Source organism: Eumetopias jubatus, unplaced genomic scaffold (assembly GCF_037043125.1).
Source record: "Eumetopias jubatus isolate StellerSeaLion01/CBP00866 unplaced genomic scaffold, mEumJub1_p1.0 scaffold_9, whole genome shotgun sequence".
Taxonomy (NCBI): domain Eukaryota; kingdom Metazoa; phylum Chordata; class Mammalia; order Carnivora; family Otariidae; genus Eumetopias; species Eumetopias jubatus.
In genome coordinates, this window is record NW_028274815.1 from 2,669,218 (window position 1) to 2,695,809 (window position 26,592).

The window sequence follows — 26,592 nt, forward strand, 5'->3', positions numbered from 1 at the left end:
GGAGAAACGGCAGGAACAAGGGGACATTCATTGGCTTAGGAGTGGGGCGACCTCCAGGCCAGCCCCGACTCCCCTGTCCACACCTCTGCACTTCTCCAAACCTCTGCTTTCTCAACTTCAAAATAAGGGTGTGGGTGGGGGTTGGATTAAGTTACGTTAGCCCCACCTAACTTAGATGCAACAGATGGTCCTGCATCCTCTTGGATGGAGCGACCTCTGTGCCTCAGTCTCGGATGGTTCCAGAACATTGCTCTGCATGGGCATCTGGGGATGTCTGTTTCCCCTGTGCGGGAGCACCTATAGGCACGGACATGCATTCTCCTCCGTACCCCATTTCTAGCCAGGGCCTGCCTCCTAGTTGCTCAAGTAAATGTTTTTTTTTTTTTGAATGGATCCAAACCCTATTAAAAGCAAATTATTCCTTTCTAAGTTAAAGTATTTTTCCCCTTAAAAAAAAAATAAAATTGCAACTTGAGGCAGTAGGATTTGTGTATTTAGTGGCATTTTGTTCTTACTTCAGAGGGAAAACATGCTCTAATTCCCTCCCGGTTCACTGTGTTTGTGCAAAGTCACCTGAAGGGACCGGTGACAGGTGGACACCCATCACATCGGATGATAATCTGGGTGTTGGGCTGGGAACCCGGGTGAGGGCCTCGCTTGCTCGCACAAGCTCTGCCGCCCTCTACACCCGAGGCTGACCGCACCTTCTTTCTCGTTGCTAGGAAGCATGGCCAACTCTCCCAGGGAGGGAAGGCTGGCCAGGCGTCCGGACTTCACCCAGCTGGCTGACATGGCATCTGAGGCTGTAGGAGGAAAGGTAAGTGTGTGTGTGTGGGGGGGGGCGGGGGGTGTCTCATGGAAGAACGAGTAGTTAATGTGAACCTGGTTAGAATAGCAGGAATCAGGCTCAAGGTTCAGTCTCCTCGAGGAAGCCCATTATTGCAAAAGGCTTCCAAAGAATTTTCTAAAACCTGGTGACAATTCTAGCAAAGGCAGCATTGCCTTAAGCTTAGGACAAAAAGACATTTTGCACCCATGTGAAGGATTCTCTACGCCGTGTGTTTTCTCACAGTATAGATCGGTGGTCCTCACACGTAGCACGGGCGTAACCTGGAGCCCTTGTTAACACTGCACAAGGGGCTGGGGCCGCAGCCTAGTGCTGGGGTACCGAGTACCAGCAAGGCACAGGTGCTGCATACGGTGCAGACGGGAGGGGCCTGCCCTGCCCTCAAGACACTAGTGCTCCACCAGAGAGACAGACGTGGAAGTCAAGGCAAGGACAGGTGCTGGGGAGGCGCATCTCCTCCAGCCGGGGGCAGCTCAGTGGGGTGGGGAGGGCTGGGGAAGGCTGTCCAGGGGAGTTTGCTCAAAGGAGTCTTCCTGGGGGAGAGGGAGCCGGCTGGGCAAAGGGGCGAGGGGCCGTTTCAGTCAGGATGCTGGGCGGAGGGGTCGCCAGGTGGGGGGAGCACCACATGCTCTGTTGGTTTAGTGTTTCTGGAAGTCATCAGCTGGGGTGTCGGGGAGCATAAGCCTCGGGAGGTTGGAAAGGCCCCATGTGCCCTTTGAGGGCTTCTGCCGAGGAGCCGGTGAAGGGTCTGGATAGGTGAGGGACTCCTATGCGTCCGCTCGCCTGAGCTTTGCCCTGACACATTCGCAGGGGGCAGGTCAACCCCCGCACAGCAGGGACTCCCCTACACTCTGCCTCCCAAACAGCCCGTGGCTGCAAAGCAGCAAGGGCTTCCCCGCCTTTTAGGTCCGGGGCTGGGGTCCGAGACCAGGTGTTTCACTGGAGGCAAATTATACTCAGAGACTGAGATTGTCCTCGCCAATAATTTATTTAACACAGGTTCACTGTGGAAATTGTAATTTCTAATAATAATATTTCACAAGCCAAGAGCACACAGGATGTCTCCTAAATAACACATCCTAAACCAATGATAGGTTAATTACACTATTGTTCCAGGCAAGGGGCGGATAAAAGAAAGTCCAGGTTTAGGTGAGGCGTCCTTTCCTATGAGGCTGTTCTTTGTGGAGTCAATCCTTCCAACCAAAAGCTAGGGGCCCCCTACCAGCGGGGGTCCCTGTAGCTGGTGGGCAACGGCATGGTGTTGGCAGGCAAGGTGGGGTTATTATCCCAGGGCCGTTGTGGGGCTCGCACCCCGCCCACGAGGAGAAGCCTCGCCAACACAGGGGCAGGGGTCCCTTTTCCCCCGGAGACTGCTGCCAACCGGGAGGAGCCGGAGAGTAGCGGGAGCTAGTCCTGGCTGCCGCGGGAGCAGGTGTCTTTAGTTCTCCAGAGCGCTCCTGAGATCAGCCAATGCTCCGGGTAAGTCCTCCTCGGATTCTTGATGTTTGAGGTCTAAGCGTTGGCTCCGTGACGCCGCTGTGCCCGTCAGCGGTCGAGCTGCTGAGTGCTTACTGACACCAGGTGTTGGCGACAAGGTCCCAACACAGCTTCTTCAACGTACACAAATTCACCCTGAGATGAACACAATCTCGCTTATGTCGTAAATACGTGGACTTGAGATGGTCACAAAGCAACCAGCCCCCACCATCAGAGCATGGTGTCCCCTCCTGACTGCAGCCGTCCCTGGATCCTGGGTGAGGTAGGGGTGACAGCAGCCTGTTTTGCTCAGAAAATCCATTTTACACCTGTTTTCCTGGTGTGATTAGCAGCAACCCCCTCACTCTCAAAAGTGTCCTGCTTTTGGTTGGTAAATGACCAGGCCAACCTTCCAGCAGCACATCCTTCGGTGAGCTGGCCAAACCACAGGGTGGCCATCGCTCTGCTTGTGAGAGAATCACAAAGCCCTGTGTCCTCCATTCTTGAAAAGGAGAGCTGGTGTATTTTCTTGCGAAGTGTAAGAAGTTAGCACCTCTGCATCCAGATGGTGAAGTGGGTGAAAAACACAGGTTGAAAGGAAGGATGGAGGAGGCAGGCGGTGAAGTCTAGACATTTAAAAAGCACACATTGTGGGTCAATTCCCAATGTCCCTCTCCCCCTGGCAATTCCCCGTTTCTTTTTACTGCATCTTGTAATGTTTCTTTTTTTTTTTTAAGATTTTATTTATTTATTTGAGAGAGAGAGAATGAGAGAGAGAGAGCACATGAGAGGGGGGAGGGTCAGAGGGAGAAGCAGACTCCCCGCCGAGCAGGGAGCCCGATGCGGGACTCGATCCCGGGACTCCAGGATCATGACCTGAGCCGAAGGCAGTCGCTCAACCAACTGAGCCACCCAGGCGCCCATCTTGTAATGTTTCACTAGGGAATGAAATAAAATGGTTTTTAATTTATGGTTATTTCATCTTGACTTCTTTCTTTATTTGTCTAGATTTTATTTGCAACGGATGACTTTTTTGCTCCGGCGGAAAACCTTATAAAGGTATTGTACATAGGCACTCTGCGACGTGGAGTGTTGAGGTAGGGCCATCTGTGCAGTTAAAATCCACCAGAATATCGGGGATGGGAGTCCTGTAAGGTGTGCCAGTGAATTAGCATGTTAGAACAGTAGAAACATGTAGAAATTAGCTCCAGCTCATGCTAAGACACACTGGAGACAGACGGGCACCTGACACAGGGATTTGGGACCACATTGCTTTATGGGGAGATTACTGAGATCCTCCGATTTTGTCCTCTGTCTAACGTGGAGTTCGTAATCTGTAAACTGTGCTGGGAAGAAAACTGGCACACATCTCGAATGTCTGGAAAACGTTTTACCTGCGTAATTATAAAAGTGTAGTAGCTTTAGTTTTAGTTTTAGTAAGCACATCTTTAGTAAAACTTTAGTAAAAGTTTTAGTACGCACGTCTTACTAAAAACTGAACAAAAAACCCAGAAAATACTGACAAATAGAGGGAAGAAATGGAGCCTCAGCTGGAATCCTGCAACCTTGTCACACCAGCTGTGGGGTGTCAATTCTTGTGAGTGGGCGGACAAGCACAGGTGCGCACAGCGTTCACGCCCACGCACCGAGTGTGACTGCAGCTGCGGTGTCTGCCTGCTGGCCAGCGTGCTGCCCTCTGCCGTGCTCACTGGCCCTCCAGTCAGTCTTCCTGGGCAGGCAGTCTTCTAGCCAGGTCTAGAGCATGTTAAGGGCATCTCGCCAATTATATTAACTTACTCCTCAGAGAAAATGATAATGAAATGAGGAACAGAGATGTTGATTTACTTGTTCTAGGTCACACAGCTAATAGAGGTCAAAGCTCTGATCATTTTCCCATATGTCTTTCTATAGGAAACTTAAACGCACACACGCCTTGGCCTAGCTGTTCCACAGATTGATATTACTTGCATAAATAGGCAAAGATATGTAGAGAATAGTCATTCCAGTGTTGTCCAGATGGGAGAAAACCAACTAAATGTCCATTGATGGGGAACTGGTTAAAGAGCCCAGGATATGAGCTTCCAGAATACTACGTGGCCACTAAAAAGAATGAGCTAGCGCTCTCCGCGCACGCTGGCAACGGAAGGTTCATGCATGTTGTAGGTACATAAAACAGTGTGCAGAAAGATACACACTAAATGGTGAAGTGTGGTTGTCTGTGAGGTGCTGGGCTTGGGAGGTGGATGGGACAAGAAATGGGGCCTTTTTCTTATATTACACTCGAGTATATATACATATTCAATATACACATACATATCTGCACACACGTGTGTACATGCATCCATGTAATATGCATGTGTGTGTACATAGGTATACATCCTTTCTGAAAAAAAAACACAGATAAAGCTAAAGCCCCTGCTCACCACCCACTTTAATGCCCAACCACTCCTTCCCTTTATAGAATTAACACTACTGCGAGATTGGCATATTCTTCTAATATATTTCATGCTTTTATTTATTTTTTCTTTTTTTAAATTTATAATCTTTTTTATTGTTATGTTAATCACCATACATTACATCATTAGTTCTTGATATAGTGTTCCATGATTCATTGTTTGTGCATAACACCCAGTGCTCCACGCAGAACGTGCCCTCTTTAATACCCATCACCAGGCCAACCCATCCCCCCACCCCCCTCCCCTCTAGAACCCTCAGTTTGTTTCTCAGAGTCCATCGTCTCTCATGGTTCGTCTCCCCGTCCGACTTACTCCCCTTCATTCTTCCTCTCCTGCTATCTTCTTCTTTTTCTTTTTTCTTAGCATATGTTCCATTATTTGTTTCAGAAGTACAGATCTGTGATTCAACAGTCTTGCACAATTCACAGCGCTCACCATAGCACATACCCTCCCCAATGTCTATCACCCAGCCACCCCATCCCTCCCACCCCCCACCACTCCAGCAACACTCAGTTTGTTTCCTGAGATTAAGAATTCCTCATATCAGTGAGGTCATATGATACATGTCTTTCTCTGATTGACTTATTTTACTCAGCATAACACCCTCCAGTTCCATCCACATCGTTGCACATGGCAAGATCTCATTCCTTTTGATGGCTGCATAATATTCCATTGTGTATATATACCACCTCTTCTTTATCCATTCATCTGTCGATGGACATCTTGGCTCTTTCCACAGTTTGGCTATTGTGGACATTGCTGCTATAAACATTGGGGTGCACGTACCCCTTCAGATCCCTACATTTGTATCTTTGGGGTAAATACCCAGTAGGGCAATTGCTGGATCGTATGGTAGCTCTATTTTCAACTTTTGGAGGAACCTCCATACTGTTTTCCAGAGTGGTTGCACCGGCTTGCATTCCCACCAACAGTGTAGGAGGGTTCCCCTTTCTCCGCATCCCCACCAACATCTGTCATTTCCTGACTTGTTAACTTTAGCCATTCTGACGGGTGTGAGGTGGTATCTCATTGAGGTTTTGATTTGGATTTCCCTGATGCCGAGCGATGTGGAGCACTTTTTCATGTATCTGTTGGTCATTTGGATGTCTTCTTTGGAAAAATGTCTGTTCATGTCTTCTGCCTATTTCTTGATTGGATCATTTGTTCTTTGGGTGTTGAGTTTGATAAGTTCTTTATAGATTTTGGATACTAGCCCTTTATCTGATATGTCATTTGCAAATATTTTCTCCCATTCTGTCAGTTCTCTTTTGGTTTTGTGGACTGTTTCTTTGGCTGTGCAAAAGCTTTTTATCTTGATGAAATCCCAATAGTTCATTTTTGCCCTGGCTTCCCTTGCCTTTGGCGATGTGTCTAGGAAGAAGTTGCTGCAGCTGAGGTCGAAGAGGTTGCTGCCTGTGTTCTCCTTTAGGATTTTGATGGACTCCTGTCTCCCATTTAGGTCTTTCAACCATCTGGAGTCTATTTTTGTGTGTGGTCTAAGGTAATGGTCCAGTTTCATTCTTCTGCATGTGGCTGTCCAATTTTCCCAACACCATTTGTTGAAGAGACTGTCTTTTTGCCATTGGACATTCTTTCCTGCTTTGTTGAAGATTAGTTAAACATAGAGTTGAGGGTCCATTTCTGGGCTCTCGATTCTGTTCCACTGATCGATGTGTCTGTTTTTGTGCCAGTACCATACTGTCTTGATGATGACAGCTTTGTAATAGAGCTGGAAGTCTGGAATTGTGATGCCGCCAGCTTTGCTTTTCTTTTTCAATATTCCTCTGGCTATTCGGGGTCTCTTCTGGTTCCATACAAATTGTAGGATTATTTGTTCCATTTCTTTGAAAAAAGTGGATGGTATTTTGTTGGGAATTGCATTGAATGTGTAGATTGCTCTAGGTAGCATTGACATCTTCACAATGTTTGTTCTTCCAATCCATGAGCATGGAACGTTTTTCCATTTCTTTGTGTCTTCCTCAATTTCTTTCATGAGTATTTTATAGTTTTCTGAGTACAGATTCTTTGCCTCTTTGGTTAGATTGATTCCTAGGTATCTTATGGTTTTGGGTGCAATTGTAAATGGGATCGACTCCTTGATTTGTCTCTCTTCTGTCTTGTTGTTGGTGTATAGGAATGCCACTGATTTCTTGCATTGGTTTTATATCCTGCTACTTTACTGAATTCCTGTATGAGTTCTAGCAGTTTTGGGGTGGAGTCTTTTGGGTTTCCACATAAAGTATCATATCATCTGCAAAGAGTGAGAGTTTGACCTCCTCTTTGCCAATTTGGATGCCTTTGATTTCTTTTTGTTGTCTGATTGCTGTGGCTAGGACTTCTAATACTATGTTGAATAGCAGCGGTGAGAGTGGACATCCCTGCCGCGTTCCTGACCTTAGGGGAAAAGTTCTCAGCTTTTCCCCATTGAGAATGATATTTGCTGTAGGTTTTTCATAGATGGCTTTTATGATATTGAGGTATGTACCCTCTATCCCTATACTCTGAAGAGTTTTGAACAAGAAAGGATGCTGTACTTTGTCAAGTGCTTTTTCTGCATCTATTGAGAGGATCATATGATTCTTGTTCTTTCTTTTGTTAATGTATTGTATCACGTTGACTGATTTGCGGGAGTTGAACCAGCCTTGCAGCCCAGGGATAAATCCCACTTGGTCATGGTGAATAATCCTTTTAATGTACTGTTGGATCCTATTGGTTAGTATTTTGGTGAGAATTTTTGCATCCATGTTCATCAAGGATATTGGTCTGTAATTCTCCCTTTGGATGGGGTCTTTGTCTGGTTTTGGGATCAAGGTAATGGTGGCCTCATAAAATGAGTTTGGGAGTTTTCCTTCCATTTCTATTTTTTGGAACAGTTTCAGGAGAATAGGTATTAATTCTTCTTTAAATGTCTGATAGAATTCCCCTGGGAAGCCATCTGGCCCTGGGCTTTTTTTTTGTTGGGAGATTTTTGATGACTGCTTCAATTTCCTTAGTTGTTATAGGTCTGTTCAGGTTTTCTATTTCTTCCTGGTTCAATTTTGGTAGTTGATACATCTCTAGGAATGCACCCATTTCTTCCAGGTTATCTAATTTGCTGGCATATAGTTGCTCATAATATGTTCTTATAATTGTTTTTATGTCTTTGGTGGTGGTTGTGATCTCTCCTCTTTCATTCATGATTTTGTTGATTTGGGTCATTTCTCTTTCTTTTTGATAAGTCTAGCCAGGGGTTTATCAATCTTGTTAATTCTTTCAAAGAACCAGCTCCTAGTTTCGTTGATCTGTTCTACTGTTCTTTTGGTTTCTAGTTCATTGATTTCTGCTCTGATCTTTATTATTTCTCTTCTGCTGCTGGGTTTAGGCTTTATTTGCTGTTCTTTCTCCAGCTCCTTTAGGTGTAGGGTTAGGTTGTGTATTTGAGACCTTCCTTGTTTCTTGAGAAAGGCTTGTATTGCTATATATTTTCCTCTCAGGACAGCCTTTGCTGCATCCCAAAGATTTTGAACAGTTGTGTTTTCATGTTCATTGGTTTCCATGAATTTTTTTAATACTTCTTTTATTTCCTGGTTGACTCATTCATTCTTTAGTAGGATGCTCTTTAGCCTCCATTTGAAAGAACTCCATTTGAGTTCTTTCCGACTTTCCTCTTGTGATTGAGTTCTAGTTTCAAAGCATTGTGGTCGAAAATATGCAGGGAATAATCCCAATCTTTTGGTACCAGTTGAGACCTGATTTGTGACCTAGGATGTGATCAATCCTGGAGAATGTTCCATGGGCACTAGAGAAGAATGTGTATTCCGTTGCTTTGGGATGGAATGTTCTGAATATGTCTGTGAAGTCCATTTGATCCAGTGTGTCATTTAAAGTCTTTATTTCCTTGTTGATCTTTTGCTTAGATGATCTGTCCATTTCAGTCAGGGGGGTGTTAAAGTCCCCCACTATTATTGTATTGTTGTCAAAGTGTTTCTTTGCTTTTATTATTAATTGGCTTTTATAATTGGCTGCTCCCATGTTCGGGGCATAGATATTTACAATTGTTAGATCTTCTTGTTGGATAGACCCTTTAAGTAGGATATAGTGTCCTTCTTCATCTCTTATTACAGTCTTTGTTTTAAAATCTAATTTGTCTGATAGAAGGATTGCCACCCTAGCTTTCTTTTGGTGTCCATTAGCATGGTAAATGGTTTTCCACCCCCTCACTTTTAATCTGGGGGTGTCTTTGGGTCTAAAATGAGTCTCCTGCAGAGAGCATATTGATGGGTCTTGTTTTTTAATCCAATCTGATAGCCTGTGTCTTTTGATTGGGGCATTTAGCCCATTTACGTTCAGGGTAACTATTGGAAGGTATGAATTTAGTGCCATTGTATTGCCTGTAAGGTGACTATTACTGTATATTTTTCTGTTCCTTTCTGATCTATGCTGCTTTTAGGCTCTCTCTTTGCTTAGAGGACCCCTTTCAATTTTTCTTGGAGGGCTGGTTTCGTGTTTGCAAATTCCTTAAGCTTTTGTTTGTCCTAGAAGCTTTTAATCTCTCCTTCAATTTTCAATGAGAGCCTAGCTGGATATGGTATTCTTGGCTGCATATTTTTCTCGTTTAGTGCTCTGAAAATATCATGCCAGTCCTTTCTGGCCTGCCAGGTCTATGTGGATAGGTCTGCTGCCAGTCTAATATTTCTACCATTGTAGGTTACGTATCTCTTCTCCTGAGCTGCTTTCAGGATTTTCTCTTTGTCTCTGAGACTCATAAATTTTACTATTAGATGTCGGGGTGTTGACCTATTTTTATTGATTTTGAGAGGGGTTTCTGTGCCTCCTGGATTTTGATGCCTGTTTCCTTCCTCACATTTGGGAAGTTCTCTGCTCTAATTTGCTCCAATATACCTTCTGCCCCTCTCTCTCTTTCTTCTTCTTCTGGGATCCCAATTATTCTAATGTTGTTTCGTCTTATCATATCGCTTATCTCTCGAATTCTGCCCTCGTGATCCTGTAGTTGTTTATCTCTCTTTTTCTCAGCCTCTTTATTTTCCATCATTTGGTCTTCTATATCGCTGATTCTCTCTTCTGCCTCATTTATCCTAGCTGTTAGTGCCCCCATTTTTTGTTGCACCTCATTAACAGCCATTTTGATTTCGACTTGGTTAGATTTTAGTTCTTTATTTCTCCAGAAAGGGTTTCTCTAATAACTTTCATGCTTTTTTCAAGCCCAGCTCGTATCTTTAAAGTCATGATTCTGAACCCTAGGTCTGACATCGTACTAATGACCGTTTTGAGTAGGTCCCTGGCTGATGGTACTATCTCTTGTTCTTTTTGCTGAGGTGATTTTTTTTGTCTTGTCATTTTGTCCAGAGGAGAATAGATGAATGAGAGAACAAAATGCTAACAGGTTAACAATGTCCCCAGCAAATATACTGTATACAAATCGGAAAAGACCTGAAACCAGGGGAAAAGAAGGGGAAAGAAAGAAAAAAGAAAGAGAAAAGAAAGAAAAAAAACAAAAAGAAAAAGATAAAAACAAAAACAGAACAATACAAAAAAACATAATATGATCAAATATGATCAGGCTAGTGCGTAGATCAGTGCCACACACTAGATTTTGGGCGTATTTTGGTCTGTTAGAAAAAAGTGCCTCCCAAAATTTTAAGGAAGAAAGACTTATATATGTACAAAATAAGGGTTGATACAATGAAGGGTTGGAAGATGACTGTAAAGATGAAAATTGTAAAAGATTTTATAAAAGGAATTGATAAGATAAGTTGTTGGAAAAAAGAAGGAAGAAGATTTAAAAAAATAAAAACGAAAAAAGAAAATGGAGAGAATGTGATCAGGCAGGAGATTAGAACAAAGCCATACACTAGTGATTTAGGGTATATTTTGATCTGTTAGAAGAAACTGTACCTCAAAAATTTAAAGAGAGAACAACTTATATATATATATGCCAAAAATAAGGGTAACTACTATGATGGGATAAAATATGACTCTAAAAATGAAAAATAAAAAATGTTTTTTTAGAAAAAGGGATTGATAAGATGTTGGTTGAAAAGGGGGAAAAGAAAAATTAAAAAAACTGTTTAAAAAATTAACTTTGAAAAACTAAGGAATCATGGTAAGAAAAGCCATGAATTCTACGTGCAGTATTCCCCTAGCGCTGGAGTTCTCCCGTTCTCCTTGATCGGTAAACTTGGTCTTGGCTGGCTGTTCGTGCTGATCTTCTGGGGGAGGGGCCTGTTGCCGTGGTTCCCAGATGTCTTTGCCGGAGGCTGAATTGCCCCGCCCTTGTCGGTCCGGGCTAAGCAAGCTGCTCGGGTTTGCTCTCAGGAGCTTTTGTTCCCTGCAAGCTCTCGGTACAGCCTTGGAGGACCAGGGTGAAAATGGTGGCCTCCCAGTCTCCGCCCAGAGGAGGTGAGAACTCGGGGCCCCGCTCCTCAGTGCGCCCCCAGAGAGAAGCAGTCACTCCCGTGTCCCCGGTCTCCGGCCGCACTCCGTGCTCACCCGGCCTGTGACCGAGCGTTTCTATCTCTGGCACCCGACCCCGTGTTGAGTCTCCAAACCCAGCAGATCCCTGCGGTGCGCTCCCGCGCCGCTCCTCCCGGGGGAAGAAGGGGAGTCTCCCCGGCTCTGCCGCTTGTGGGGTCCCTGCTGGAGGAGCAGTGGCCCGACTGGGCCGCGGATCACAGTTTATGGCCACCCCGAGCTGAGAGCCCGCGCCTCGGCTCCGTCTCTGCAGCCGGCTTCCCCGCTCCGATCCCTGGGAGCTCTGCCGCACTCAGGCTCCCCCGGTCTTTCTGTGACCCCGAGGGTCCTGAGACCCCACTGCCCCGCGAGGGTTCCACCCCCCGCTTAGCCACTGGAGCGACGTCCCTCCGCGGAGCCGGCTTCTCAAAGGTCCGATTTTGTGCTCCGCGGCTCTAGCACTTGCCAGAAGCGGCCGACGGAGGCCCCCTCCCCCGCCGTCTATCCTCCCGAATATCGCCTCGGATTCACTTCTCCGCACGTCCTACCTTCCAGTAAGTGGTCGCTTCTCTGTTCAGAGAGTTGTTGCTACTCTCCTCTTCGATCTCCTGTTGAGTTCGTAGGTGTTCAGATGGTTTGATCCCTATTCAGCTGAATTCCTGAGACCAGACAAAATCCAGGTCTCCTACTCCTCCGCCATCTTGCTCCTTCCTATTTCATGCTTTAAATAAATATATCCGTATATAGAAAGTACTACTGCTGTCTGGTTTTATATTTGTATACATGTACTTATAAACTACTTAACGTTCTGTGACATGTCACACGGGAATGCACGTTTTCTGCCCATGCCGAGGGCCAGTGGTCTGGTGGCCCCTGAACTGCCCACCAGTGGGTCCCTCACCCCACTGGGACCCTTTCCTGTGCTGACGCACATGTAGGTTGGTTAAATTTTACCTATGATAAACATCCGTGTGCAGGGATCGGCACACGTGGGGGTTTACCCCTGGGGTGGGGCTTTGGTGTTCCTTTTTTACGAGCTGATTTGTCCTCATTTGGTGAGTACCATTTTTGTGAAAGCACTGTTTCCAGTTGCGTCGCAAGTTTCTTTCCATGTCGATCTGGTGCCACGACAGCATGGCAACAGTGAAACCGGCAAGGACCGCCCACCACCAAACTACACCGAGCACCAGGAAGCTTGGGGCTGAGCGAGCGCTGGGCTTCCAGTGGGTGGTGCACCCCCTTTTCTCTTGCTGGGTTAGCAACAAAGCTTCTGAATCCTCTACAGACACGGGAAAGACTGGAGTTCAGATTGTCTTTAGATGTGTTTGGATTGTGACACAATTCAAATGCCACCAACTTGGACATAATAACGCTAAACAAATATCGGGCACTTACCATATGCCAGGCACTGCTCCAAAAATTTTAATGCTTGCCATGACCTCAGAAGGAACACGGCACTGTATCATCTGCCTTTAACACGTAAAGAAACTGAGGCACAGGAGGTCGGGCTTTGAGTCTGAGCACGTGTGGACCTTCGGTTGTGCCCCACATGGCAGCTCCATGGGGGCCCAGCCTGGCCCCGATACTGTGTGTCTGTGACTTTGTTCTTTTCCTCTGCACCTGCTGGGGAGGTTTTCCTAAGCAGAAACGTAAGACTCTTCTTGTACTTGAGTTGATGTTAAAAGGGAAAATGTCCCCCAGCTTGGCCACCAACCAAGCACAGAACAATTTCTGAGTCTATGTTATTGATGGGGGCTTTCACAGGTATTATTTCAACCTCATCACAGCCCTGCAATTGATGTGTTCACCAGCCCCGTTCTTCAGGATGAAGCAGTGGAGGCTCAGCTATTTGTCTAGGGGGCAATAAGGGGCTGAGCTGAGCCTCACACCATCCTGTTTTTTCCCCCCGTGGGCAGCTCTGAGGGCTGGGGTTTAAGTGTTCAGCTGGGCCCGAGCATCCAGCCTGCCACTTAGACTCTTTGGCCAGATTCCTTATTCAGCAGGCTTTTCTAGGTTGCTTGGGAACTCTGTCCTCTCTGTCTTTGCTCCTTTCGGGATGCACACAGGCTGTAACAAGGAGCTGTGTGGTTTGTGGGGCTGCAGAATGAACTGTGATGGGGCTTTACCTATTGCTGTCAACAGTTTATTCTGTGTATTGAGGCCCACAGAGAAGCAGAATTTCTTTCTCTGGAGGTGGTACAAAGATAAGGAGGCACCCCTGATCTGGAATGGGGTCCCTGTGTGTGAAGGTAGTAGCAGACTCCCCTGTACCTTCCTAGGATGCCCACAGAGTCCCTGCGGGCACGGCCCACCTGTCCCTTTGGGGTGGGAGTGGGTATGCCGGAAGTCCAGGCGCTCGCAGGGGTGTTAATGATGGACTTGTTGTGCATCTTTGCTTTAGAGTGACAGCCCAAGCTTCAAAGAACACGAATACACTGAGTTTGGGAAGTGGATGGATGGATGGGAGACCAGAAGGAAACGGACTCCAGGTAACAAGATCTCACTTTCTTTCACTGTGGTGGAGCTTAAACACGGTGCTGGAAAGCCTGTGTACATTTCGGGTCAGTTTGTCACAGGCCCTTGGAATGCTCCCTATCTCCGATGACCCTTCTGAACATCAGGCTCCGAGGATGTAGGAAGGGGTCATGTGTGCACCAGCAGGCGGGAAGGAGCGTATGCACACGGCTGGGACGAGTGTCGGTGAAGTTGTGGGGGGTGGCGAGGACCTCCCCAAGCAGTGTGGCGCTTTTGCGGTGGGCCTCCAGCCCCGTTCCCTGGGGCAGGTGCTCTTATCCCCACGTAGCTGCCGTGGAAGCAGCCTCACTCACTCAGCCCTGGTCCCATCACTGCACATACTTCCTGTCACCTGAGGATCTACTTTTCTTCATTGCCACTCATCAGGCTCAATCAAAATACTCCTTTTGAAGTTGAAGGAATGTCCGTAAAAGCAAACTAAACCGGCATTAGGCTAATAACTGGGTTTTTTTGGGGGGGGGGGGCGGGTCTGTCTCAAGTATTACAGAGATACTGGTATTTCTTTCTTTTTTTTTTTAAAGATTTACTAATTTATTTGAGAGAGTGCGAGAGAGTACATGAGAGGGGGGAGGGTCAGAGGGAGAAGCAGGCTCCCCGCTGAGCAGGGAGCCCGATGCGGGACTCGATCCCAGGACTCCAGGGTCATGACCTGAGCCGAAGGCAGTCGCCCAACCAACTGAGCCACTCCAGACATGATCCGATTCCAATGAATCTGGGCATTTAAAGGTGGGTCTGCATCGGACTGCAAATGACCGAGAGCTACTTGGTGATCTACAACTTGGAGACTTCTTAGACTTTAGCAGACGCAGGGGGGCGAGCTGGGTGGGGCCCCACAGGAAGTCCCCAGAGCCTGAGCGTGCCACTTCTGGAGGCCCAGCTCCACAATGAGCACCTGCTGAGCTGGGTGGGGTCTTGTCTACACCGTGCACAGTCACAGTTGACCTTTTTGGAAGCTGATCTCACAGTTGTAGAAACGAGGCTCGGACAGGCCAGTTTTCACTTTGGAACCAGAATCCGGTCTCCCTGGATCCAAGGCCTATATGCATGTCCTGCTGTGGTTGGAACACGGGTTCTCGTGGGGCACGGCGGCCACATATGCCCACGTGATAGGAGATCTTTAAGTCACAGCTGAGAGTTAAACTGTGTGCACTTTTCTGTGCCAGGAGGAGGGTGCTGCTTGTTTTCATTTCAGTTCTGTTCGACCCCACACTTCATCTGCCGAGTTAAACCTGACGGGATGTCCTTGTTCACGTCTCGTAGGTCACGACTGGTGCATCATCAAGCTGGGGGTACAAGGGATTATCCGAGGCTTCGATGTGGACATTTCTTACTTCATGGGGGATTATGCTCCTCGAGTGTCAATTCAAGCAGCAAACTTGGAAGAAGGTGCCCTGGGAACCACCGGCCCCCAGAATGAGCACTGTGGGGTTGTGGGGTCATCTGGCCCAGCCCCCTGATGTGCACTTTCCATCCAGACAGGTTCAGCGACTTGTCTAAGGCCACTTTACTGCCACGGAGCTGTAGAACTTGGATTCCCAGTAGAGTGTTCTGTGATTTTTGATTTTTAGCTTGACCAAATGTAGAGTTCATTATTCCCACACTCTTGAGGCCTCACACAGAGGCCTACCCTCCTGGCACCGTGAGGTCTGGGGAGAGGTTGCAGGGGAGGGTGGCAGGCAGCGGGCCACCTGGAGAGTGTGGACCCAGGTCTGGGCCAGCTCTGGATGTGTGGCATCAGCTTCTTTTTGGCTCTCCCAGCGTGGATAATGATGCAGTAGCCACAGGGTTTTCAGAAGGGGTTCCTTGCTGCTTTGTGGGATGCTGGACCACATGAATCCTACAGGCTCTATAAGTTAGACCTGGGTTTTTATTCCTTCAATTGGCATAATCTGAAGTTGGTCCCAGCATTTTTTTTTTTTTTTTTAGAAAAAGGTACCATTATGTGTGTGCATATACATGTACTTAGGGAAGATAAATCATGACAGTTGGCAAATTTACGCTGAGAGCACTGCATCCATAGCCCTGTACGAGGCTCTGTGGAAGGATGGGCCCTGCTCCTGATGACAGTGGGGGAACCTGAAAAGTTAGGGGGTGATGGAGAGATGCTACTCTGGAGACAGGAAGTGACTAAGGACAAACAGTAAGATTCCTTCTGCAAGTCCAGCAGTTGTCCCAGATATTGACCAAATATCAATTCCAAGGATGCCAGGGGCGGGGTGGGGTGGGGGGGAGTCCTGTTTCTGGAACTGACCTGGCAATGTTCCAGAATTTCCATTGATCCAACTTCTAAAAACTCTACTCTTGATACATTTGTTGCAGTTGGACTTAACCTGGAAATGGTATGTACTATTTTGACAAGTAAATGTCCTACCATATGTTTTGCGGGACTTTTTGGAATTACTTAGCGTTTTAAATATCGAGGAACTTCAAGTGTGTCTATTACTTTGGTCATCTGACACTCTGACTTAGGAAATGTCATCTTCGGGCTTATTTGGCAAAATGAAAATGAACATACAGCCCACTATGAGAGTATATTCTTTTTGATTTTGAACACGAACCATAACCCTATTGGTCAATCTACCTTCAGATAAACAACCAGAAATCCCACAGAGAGGAATCAGGATAGGAGTGGCAGCCACGGCGGAGGAGTCTGAGGCCATTGCTGAGGTGCGCCTGCAAACAGGATCTGGCGCCTGTCATGGTGGTTGGGGCGGCAAGGGAACCGCTCTGTACGGCTGGCCACGAGAGTACTTCTTTGGGACATTCAACCCGGGTACACCTCCCCTCATTTACTGACCCAGCGTGACTTTGCAGATGCTTCTCGAGTGGTTCATGCAACCCCTGTACGAGGGAATGCCATGGCCCGTGTGAGGTCTGGAGTAGTGTGTCTCAGGGTGCTCTGCTTACCCGTGCTCATCCGCCGGATGCTGCCCTGATGAGATAAATACAGAAATCCACAGTAATAGCTTACGTACTTCTACATAGCAGTTTGACAAAGCAAACTTTATGCCTGATGAGTTTGATAAACAACTTGGGCTTCTGTTTTGGTACATTTTTTTTTTTTAAAGTTTGTCTAGTAATTAATTTATACTGTTTTTACAAAAGTGTTGATCATAACAGACTGGAAAATAAAAACAAGTTTATTTTTTTTTAAGAGTTTATTTATTTGACAGAGACACAGCGAGAGAGGGAACACAAGCAGGGGGAGTGGGAGAGGGAGAAGCAGGCTTCCCGCAGAGCAAGGAGCCCGATGCGGGGCTCGATCCCAGGACCCTGGAATCATGACCTGAGCCAAAGGCAGCCGCTTAACAACTGAGCCACCCAGTTTAAAACTGTTTAAACAACAGTTTAAAGAGCAAGAATCTGAAGGAAATGGTCACAACATTCAGGTCAACTGGTCAACCCTAGGTCTCAGGGTCCATGAGGACAGCCCAGTTTTTACTGAATGTTCACATAGCCGTTCTGGTTTCTTCTAAGAATCCCCAGAGGGGAATCTCAGGTCTTATCCTTCGTTCCCAAACCCCCCTGCCTGTTCTCCTGCCACCATCACCCAGTGGCTATTTTGATCAGGATGAAAAAACCCTCAAGCCTTTTTTCTGTTTAGTTAACCTGGGACATAATCTTTATTAGTATTTTTATTAAAGTATTTTATTAGACATCAATCATCAATTTTTATTCCAAAGTACCTCTATCCTGTAGGCCCCACGTGAGCACTAGGATGAGAAAATTTACTGTTCCCTGGTGCCGCTGCTAACATTTTAATATTTATTACTAGCTGAAGTCCAGTGACTGGAACTACCTGGTCCCTATGACAGAGCTTAAACCAGGAAAGCCTGCTTCCAGCCACAATTATTTTCCTGTCAATTCCCAGCAGAGATGGAGTCACGTGAGACTCAACATTTTCCCAGGTAAATATGGTGTGGACCCATCTGCCGTTCTGTGGCTTCTTTGCTTAATGTGGGCATGTTTCAGAGTGAAGTCACTCATCGCTCTAACATTTTAGGGTTATAATTTGCCCTTTTTGTGTTCTAGGAAATTCTTGTTCCAACCCAACCATCCATTGGTAGTTATCGAAAAAGCATTAGGTCAATTAGGATATGATGGAACTGAGCTGTATTAGGTTAAATATCTCTTAATGGTTTCTATTTCACTGGGCACACTAGCAGATCAAGTAGTTTGTGCAAATGACCCTCATTTTCTTTTATTTAACAGCTTTATTGTAATGTAGTTCACATACCATGCAATTCACCTACTTGAAGTGCACAGTTCAGTGGTTTATAGTATACATCAGTATATGGTTTAACGTCTACAGAAATATACAGCAATGTGCAACCATCACCACAGTCAATTTTAGAAGGATTTATCACCTCAGAAAGAAATCCTATACCCTTACTATCAACCCTCATCTCCCTCAGCCCTAAGCAACCATTAATCTACTTTCTGCCTTGACAGAGTTGACCATTCTGGACATTTCATATAAATGGTCTTTTGTGACTCGCTTCTTTCACTTAGTGTGTTTTCAAGGCTCATCCATGTTGTAGCATTCTTAGGAGTACTTCGTTCCTTTTCATGGCAGAATAATATTCCACTGTACAGATATAACACATTGTTTATCCAGTTCATCAGTTGATGGACATTTGGGCTGTTCCCACCTGTTGGCTACCTATGGATAATATGCTGCTATAAATATTCCTGTACAAGTTTTTCATTTGGGTATATATGTAAGTTGGAATTTTTGGGTCATATGATAACTGTTTTTAATTGTTGGGAGGAACTATCAGATTGTTTTCTAAATTGACCGCATTATATTATATTCTCACCAGCAGTGTGAAGGGTTCCAACTTCTCCACATCCTTGCTAACACTTACTTTTATCTGACTCTTTGATTGCAGCCATCCTAGAGGGTGTGAAGTGGTATCTCACTGTGGTTTTAATTTGCATTTCTCTAATGACTAATGATGGGGAGCATATTTTCAGTTCCTTACTTTGGCCATTTGAGTATGTTTATATATACGTGTGTATATGTACACGTGTATTTATAAACATGTTTTTTTTTTGAAAAGTGTCTTTTGCCCATTCTTAAGTTGGGTTTTTGTTTTTTATTATTGAATTGTAAGAGTTCTTTATATTATCCTAGATACATATCCTTTACCAGATATATGATTTGCAAATATTTTCTCCTGGGGTCCAAGTATAAAGGGGAAGGAAGCAGTAGGGCAACCTGTTGGGACATATGGGGCGGCAACAGGTTGCTTTAAATGAGTCACCCTCAGAGCACGGACAGGCATGTCTAATATCCTTGATAGTTTTGATTAAAAGTGAGGCTGGATATTAACTCTGTAAAGAAGACTCTTATTTTTTTAAAATATCAAGTCAGCTTTACACTCAACAAACAAGTATCTTCTAATACCACCAAAGAGGATCACCATGTCCAGTGAACCAGAGCATTGGTGCTCATAGGTTAGCTTCTGCTAAATTACTCCCTCTAGTATATTTTTTAGGGTATTATGCTAACATAGTCTGGTTTTATTTATTGTAAATGTCAAGACTGTTCTACTGAAATTTTTTCAGATCACTCGGTTTCATCAAATTTTTCATGTAAAAATATATGGCGTTTGGTTTCAGTAGAATACTCTGGTTAATGAAAAAATCTATATATACAAAGCTTGCTCCCATCTTCTAGGAAGTACTGCCCAAACAAATAAAAATATTCACTTTATTAGAATCAGATAATGTGAGTTGATGTTGGCAGGTACTCTCTGCTCTGCAGACCTAATCTTGGCTGCTGTGGTTCTCAGAAGCGATCCGGTTTTGTGCATATTATCTTTTCTATTCTCAATCACATTGCTAAGCAGTATGTTGTTACAAAAATAAAAACATAATGCTCATGTATGAGTCTGTGTAGGATTTAGCAATGCTAATTTGTGGCATCAAACATTATATCTATGGTGAATTTCCCAATTTCATTTTGACCTTCTTGGAGTTATTAATGCAGTAAAAAATGTGAGCACCTACTATGTGCCAGGACCAGTTCTAGATAGAGATGATAGAGATAGATCATTATTCTGGCTTGCAAAGATTTTATACTCTGGGTCTGGGAGACTGATATCAGCAGGGGCTTAAACAAATAAAATGACAAGATAATTTCAGACTGTGAATTGAACTCTGAAATAAATATGGGAAGGGATGGTACACCCAACCTGGGGAATCAGGCAGGGCCAGGCAGAGCTGGAAGGAGGTAGCTAGAGAGTGAGAGAAAAAGCCTCTCTGAGACTATGACACTAAAGGTGAGACCTAAAAACAACAAGTGGTCTTTTGGAGAGCTGGGAAAGTTGTTCCAGTACAAAGGAATGGTAGGTGCAAAGGCCCTGGGGCAGTAGAGTTGGTGTGTTTGAGAAACAGTGCAGGCAGGCTGTGGAGGGCTTTGTCATTTACGACCTCAAAACAGCCACCTTTCCAAGTAAATAACTATGTCTTCCTTCCTTCTTAGATGGTGGAATTGCACGTCTTAGAGTATATGGTACTGGACAGAAAGACTGGACTGCAACTGACCCCAAAGAACCTTTTGACCTAGTGACCATCGCTCACGGGGGTGCCTGTGTAGGATTCAGCAATGCACACTTTGGGCATCCAAACAATGTGATAGGTAAGGTGATGCTCTGGGACCTGGCCTTTATTTGGCATGTGTGGGCATCAGCATTAAGCACCCCATATGTTAGGAATGATTTAAGAGGAAGCACAGGAGTGGATGGGATTAGCCATCAATACACAGGATTTGATGCCTTTATGATGTGAAGTAAATCAAGAGTGATTTTCCTTCCTAATTTTGGCCTAAAGGGAAAAGTAAAACTTACTAACCCTCTGGCTGTATGTGAATTTACCAAAACATTAAGTTGAAGAAAAATGATTTGTATAGCAATGCTCAGGTGCATGGGATCTGTGACTTAATGACGCCAGTGCATTCATTCTCACATTTAAGATAAAATCCTGTGACATTCCCCTTAAACCATGTCATTCTCGGCAGGAGGTGGAAAGGCCAGGTCCGTGGCAGATGGCTGGGAGACTGCAAGAAGGTGGGACAGGCCGCCAGTATTAGAGGTAAGGAGTCCAAAACAGCCACAATAAAGTTTTCTAGATCTTGTTTCAAATTTACATCAAGGAAATGCTTATTTCAGAAACCTCTCAGGCAATGTTCCAGAAGTAGTTCTCCATGTTTTCCGGATCCCCTGCTGCCTCAATGTACTGTCAGGGCAGAACCCGGAAGGCCCCTGTGCTGGCCACACCAGCCACTCTAAGGCATCACTGCCCTGTCCTTGTTTCTATATTTTTTTTAATTTTTAAAATTTTAAAAATATTTTATTTATTTATTTGAGAGAGAGAGAGAGAGTGAGCATGAGCAGGGGCTGAGGGAGAGGGAGAGGCAGACTCCCTCCACCAACGTGGGGCTTGATCCCAAGACCCTGGGATCATGACCCGAGCCAAAGGCAGACGCTTCACCGACTGAGCCACCCAGGCGCCCCTGAGAGAGAGAAAGAGAGCACACGTGGAGGTAGGGAGGGGCAGAGGGAGAGGGAGAGAGAGAATCCTCAGGGAGACTCCCCACTGGGCTTGGAGCCCGACTTGGGACTCAATCTCCTGACCCTGGGATCATGACCTAAGCCAAAATCGAGAGTTGGATGCTTAACAGACTGAGCCACTCAGGCGCCCCCCAACCCCATTATTCTTTAATAAAGAAATGAGGATCTACAATGTAACGATAGAAAACCCATGGATAAATCTGTTGGTTGGCCTGGAGAAGAAAACACCAGTTGAATCATTTTTGGCATCTGTGTGCCCCTGGATGAGACCACCTGTGTGGATGTGTGACAGATCGGGGTCTCTCGAGATGGCTCAGCTGTTCATTTTGGCCAGTGACTAATGTGAGATGCAAAAGTCAAAACAAAAGCAAAACAAAACACCTTTCTGTGTGTTAATCCCACTGGAAACTTACTGGTAAACCCTCTTTCTTGGGTCAGTGTTCATGTCAACCAATACTTCCAAAGAAAATGAACATAATCCCATTGCCAGAAACTAAGGTTTGGGTGCAGATCATATATTGGTATGGATTTGACCAAGAACCTAACTACTTTGAGAGATCAAAACAAATTGATCCGAGGACTGGGGGCTCTGTTAGACACAGACCCTTCTACATGAGTTTACATCGACATAGACAATCATATCAAAAATTTATAAAATCTTACCAATTACCCAATAAGCTCATGAGTCCACCTGAGGCATTTAATGAATAATAGGCAAAGGGGCAATTAACACAAAATGTAATTTACATATCAGGGCCTAGGAAACACACTTTTATAGTAAGAAAAAAAAAGAAATATCATGAATATATGTCAACATTTTTCACTTGCTGGTTTCCAGAATTAGTTTCTCAAATGGCACTAAGCTTTCTTATCTTTTTTTTTGCTTCCTTTTGGATTCCAGAATGATGAGAATGGCATTCTCCTTGATCCGGGTTGTGAATGGGCAGTTTTCCGATTGGCACATCCTGGAGTAATAACTCAAATAGAAATTGATACAACACATTTTAAAGGTAAGTGTAAGGCTGTCAGGAAGTACATATAACCAGTATGCTGGTTATAGAGATAATGTGGTCCTGTGGGAGTAGAGCTCAGGATGGCGGGCTAGACACTCAGCTTTTACCCTCAGCAGATGTGAGGTTTTGAGCAACTTCCTCTAACTCTTGGTGCCCTACTTTTCGTCTTTATAAAATGTCAGAGTTGAACTAGATGACCCCCCAAAGTCAGACGAGATTCTGTGAAGACTCTTTACTATAGGGGCCCTGGATCTCGCTTGCAATGAGTGTGAAATAGCCTCTGGTTAGGATGTGAGAAGAACTGGATGGCATCTTCTTATCAGGGGGAGGGGGATGAGGCAGATTGGTTGGGGGTGACCATTTCCACTCCAGAATGGACTTTTGAGGCAGGGAGCTACACATTTTCAAAACCATGCCCTTCCATTTAAAAAAAAATATTTGCACAAGCACCCCTGATATTCAAAACCTACATTCTCATGAAATGTATACATGTGTCATTATATCGACAAAGTTCAAGAGCAGATATTAAACCTTTATAACTGTTGGGTGAAATTTTCATACATACTGGATTGGATGTTTTGTGATTGTTTAGTTGTCAGTAAACGGCCGTTTATACTCCTATTTTGGATGCCTTGATGTTTAAATGTCTTGTGAATCATTGTGACTTCAGTTACCACACCAAGACACAATATATATTTAAAGTGAAGCTCTTCTTCAGTGGTAGTGGATTTAATTGAATTATTTCAAGAAGTATTGATCATTGTGACTTATTTTTGGAAGACTACTTTAGATCTGATTGTTAGGTCACTGTTTTCACTTTTCTTTCTTTCTTCTTAATTTTTTTATTATGTTCAGTTAGCCAGCATATAGCACATCATTGGTTTTTGATGTAGTGTTCAACAATTCATTAGTTGCATATAACACCCAGGGCTCATCACAGTACATGCTCTCCTTAATACCATCACCCAGTTACCCCATCCACCCACCCCCCTCCCTTCTGCAACCCTCATTTTGTTTCCCGGCGTCCAGAGTCTCTCGTGGTTTGTCTCCCTCTCTGATTTCTTCCCATTCAGTTTTCCCTCCCTGCCCCTGTGGTCCTCCGTGCTATTGCTTATGTTCCATATATGAGTGAACCCATAAGATAATTGACTTTTCTGCTTGACTTACTTTGCTTAGCATAATCCCTTCCAGTTTCATCCATGTCGATGCAAATGGTGGGTATTCATCCTTTCGGATGGCTGAAGAGTATTCCATTGTATATATGGACCACATCTTCTTTATCCATTCATCTGTTGTAGGGCATTTTAGGCTCCTTCCATAGTTTGGCTATTATGGACATTGCTGCTATGAACACTGGGGTGCAGGGGCCCCTTCTTTTCACTACATCTGTGTCTTTGGGGTAAATAACACAGCTGATGAAGAGCTCAATTCTGGGTCAGTGGTGATGTCAGCTCTGCTTTTTTCTCGTGGTTTGTGGCTGCTTGCATTTCTGGTGGTATCTTTAATCCATGGGTGTCTGCATGGATAGTTTAAAATCACTTGTTAATTGTGTGAGTGATAGTTTATTTAAAACCAGGTAACAATCAGTAAGTCCGTGTAACCGGGGTGCCTGACTGCACTGTCAGGAACTTGCTGCTGTCTGCTCTCCAGGTTTCGTGTATCACATGAGGAGAGTCGTGGAGTGTGGGGCGTGCCAGGATCTAGCTGTCCTCTCAAATACACAAGGCCTAATAGATACGCATGTATGTGCATAGATCTTAGAGAAATAGAAACAGAAATAGTGCCTTTCATGTTCTCCTCCTGCATCTTTTGGGTTTCTGTGTGCACCCGGGAGTGTGCTCACCCACCTTGGAGGTAACCGTTTTAAGAGATGAGCTATAGGGGGCATGAGAACAATGCATTTTTTTTTTCTGTCAGGTTCTTTTTTTTTAAGATTTTATTTATTTGAGAGAGAGAGAGAGCACAAAGAGGGGGAGTGACAGGCATAGGGAGAGGGAGAAGCAGACTCCCCGCTGAGCAGGGAGCCCAATGTGGGCCTCGATCCCAGGACCCCGGGATCATGACCTGAGCCGAAGGCAGACACTTCACCGACTGAGCCACCCAGGTGCCCCTTCTGTCAGGTTCTTTATCAGCAACCCCTCCTAAAGTCTTAGGGGATCCCTAAAGCGGTTCTTCCCATAAAGAGCGTGGCCCTCCAACCCCACTGGACACAACCCTGACGAATTCCAGAGAGAAGAGAGACTCAGGACCCTGAGTCTTACCTGGGGAACCATTAGCACACCTGGAATACAGCACTTGGGTTGGTGCTGCTCACTGACTGGTTAACTTAGCTCGGTCTTTCTCTTTACTTCACGTGACGACATATGATGCCATAGGAAAGTATCTTCCAGCTTCAAAATAGTTTCAGATGAACTACACAGCCCCATGCAAGTACTTAACTGCAATCTAGGGTGCTTATTGCCTTCAACTTTCAAAGTAAAATGCTGCACATCCAAACTCCAACATGCCAGCCGGCTAATGATGTCAGGTCGATTCTGATTCCTCTGAAAAACACACACCTACTTTTCATCAGGCGATCCAACCCCAACACTGCTGGGTGCTTTCCTTCTCTCACATATGTCACACCTTTGCTTCTGTTTGGAGAGAACAATCTGTTCTTTGCTGGGTCTTTGATTCGATTAAAAAGTCCAAGACCCTATAAGCCAAAGTGCTGAGTATAAATAGAATGGAGAGAGTCACCCTGCATTTGCTCCGACAGGCAATTCTCCCGACAGCTGTAAGCTGGATGGTTGTATCCTGACGACTCAGGAGGAAGAAGACATGATCAAACAGAAGTGGGAGCTTCCGGGCCATAAGTGGAAACCACTTCTGCCAGTCACCAAGGTGTGGCACCCACGGGGAGCTGTGCAGGCTGGGTCCCAGCCCGGCCGCATCCCTCAGATTCGCTTTCCAAACCTTCTGATCAGCTTCACAGTAACGCGGACGAGCTTCTAAAAACCGTTATCTGTGCGTTTATGTCGTGAAAACACAGGCTCTAGTTCATACCTTTGCATTTCTAACAACCAAGTTTTGTTTTAAATCATCATGTGCAAAGAATATATACATACTTCCATATATATGTATATGGAGGTGTTTCTGCAGTATATTAACTTTTAGAAGGGATGAGTAGCATATTTAAAGCTATAACAGCGTGTCCTCTTGTGGGATGGATGCTGAGATGTTCCAGAAGTGTCCTCTTCCATCCAGTGGGAAGACAGTCATTTGTGGTTCAGAATGGGGCATGGGGGCTGCTCCCACCGAGTGATGGGTGACGACCTCTGGGAGGTCACTTACTTTTCCTTATCAGTGTGTCCACTTCATTAACTATTAAGAACCACAAACATGGACCCGAGTGGTCATGTCAGTAATCCCCGGGCTTGAGATCCCGACTAGCTTTTCTCTGTGGTAAGCCAACTTACTGTGAGTGAGTAACCGTCATGGTTCATGGGCCCTGAGTCCACACGGACAGACGGCTCGGCGGGCCAGCACATTTGGGCCCCACACCGCGTTACCACAAGGGCTTCTTCCTGGCCTCTCTTTCAGCTCTCCGCCAATGAAAGTCACTTGTTCAACAGCCTGACCCTGGAGCTCCAGGACGTCATCACGCACGCGAGGCTCACCATGTCCCCCGACGGCGGCGTGAGCCGTCTGCGACTCAAGGGCTTCCCCAGCTCCATCTGCTTGCTGCGGCCCCGCGAGAAGCCCAAGATGAGGTTCTTCGTGAAAGCGGGCTTCCGAGCCAACCTCTGACTCCACGCGTGGCCGGCGCGGGCTATGGGATGACATAGTCCCACGCTTCTCCTGAAGTGTCTTTAACACCTAAAACTTAAGAGGTTCCTAGCAATGAATCTTTCTAAGATCAACATAATTCCTGGTGATTTAATAAAGTGGTCACTCTTACACGTTGACATCTGTACTTACTGTTGCTATGAAGTGTGTGGTAGGTTAAAAATTGGCTGTGGCTATGAAAAGCAGGCGGTCTCATAAAGATGACTTTTAAAAACTACTACAAGATCTTGCTATTTATAGCATATTCTGTACCTTCTGTCTGTAGATTTGGCAGGCTATGTATTCATAGCCTATTGCCTTTAAAAGCGTAAGCCTATCAAAACCATTGGAAAAATAGATTTCTGGAATCATTGATGGTCTCAGCTCAAGAGGACCCATCCTCTTTCTGGGCCCATTTCTACCCAGAAAAG

The 26,592-nt window shown here is 45.3% G+C and overlaps 1 protein-coding gene across 1 annotated transcript; it reads left to right on the forward strand.

Moving 5' to 3' along the window:
* The first annotated feature begins 727 nt into the window (after positions 1-727).
* Positions 728-26,202, forward strand: ALLC (allantoicase). Its single transcript, XM_088026156.1, has 11 exons — positions 728-817; positions 3,332-3,382; positions 13,631-13,718; positions 15,025-15,150; positions 16,352-16,431; positions 17,540-17,672; positions 20,255-20,410; positions 20,789-20,862; positions 22,243-22,351; positions 25,113-25,237; positions 25,937-26,202. The coding sequence occupies exons 1-11, from the start codon at positions 728-730 to the stop codon at positions 26,141-26,143; spliced, it is 1,239 nt and encodes a 412-aa protein (XP_087882282.1). The 3' UTR covers positions 26,144-26,202.
* The last annotated feature ends 390 nt before the right edge of the window (positions 26,203-26,592 follow it).

Excerpts from the sequence above, each read along its gene's own strand:
- ALLC (XM_088026156.1), top strand. The coding sequence starts at position 728 with ATGGCCAACTCTCCCAGGGAGGGAAGGCTGGCCAGGCGTCCGGACTTC. Across the intron at positions 3,383-13,630 it reads CGGCGGAAAACCTTATAAAG|AGTGACAGCCCAAGCTTCAA; the intron begins GTATTGTACATA and ends TCTTTGCTTTAG. Across the intron at positions 20,411-20,788 it reads GCATCCAAACAATGTGATAG|GAGGTGGAAAGGCCAGGTCC; the intron begins GTAAGGTGATGC and ends CATTCTCGGCAG.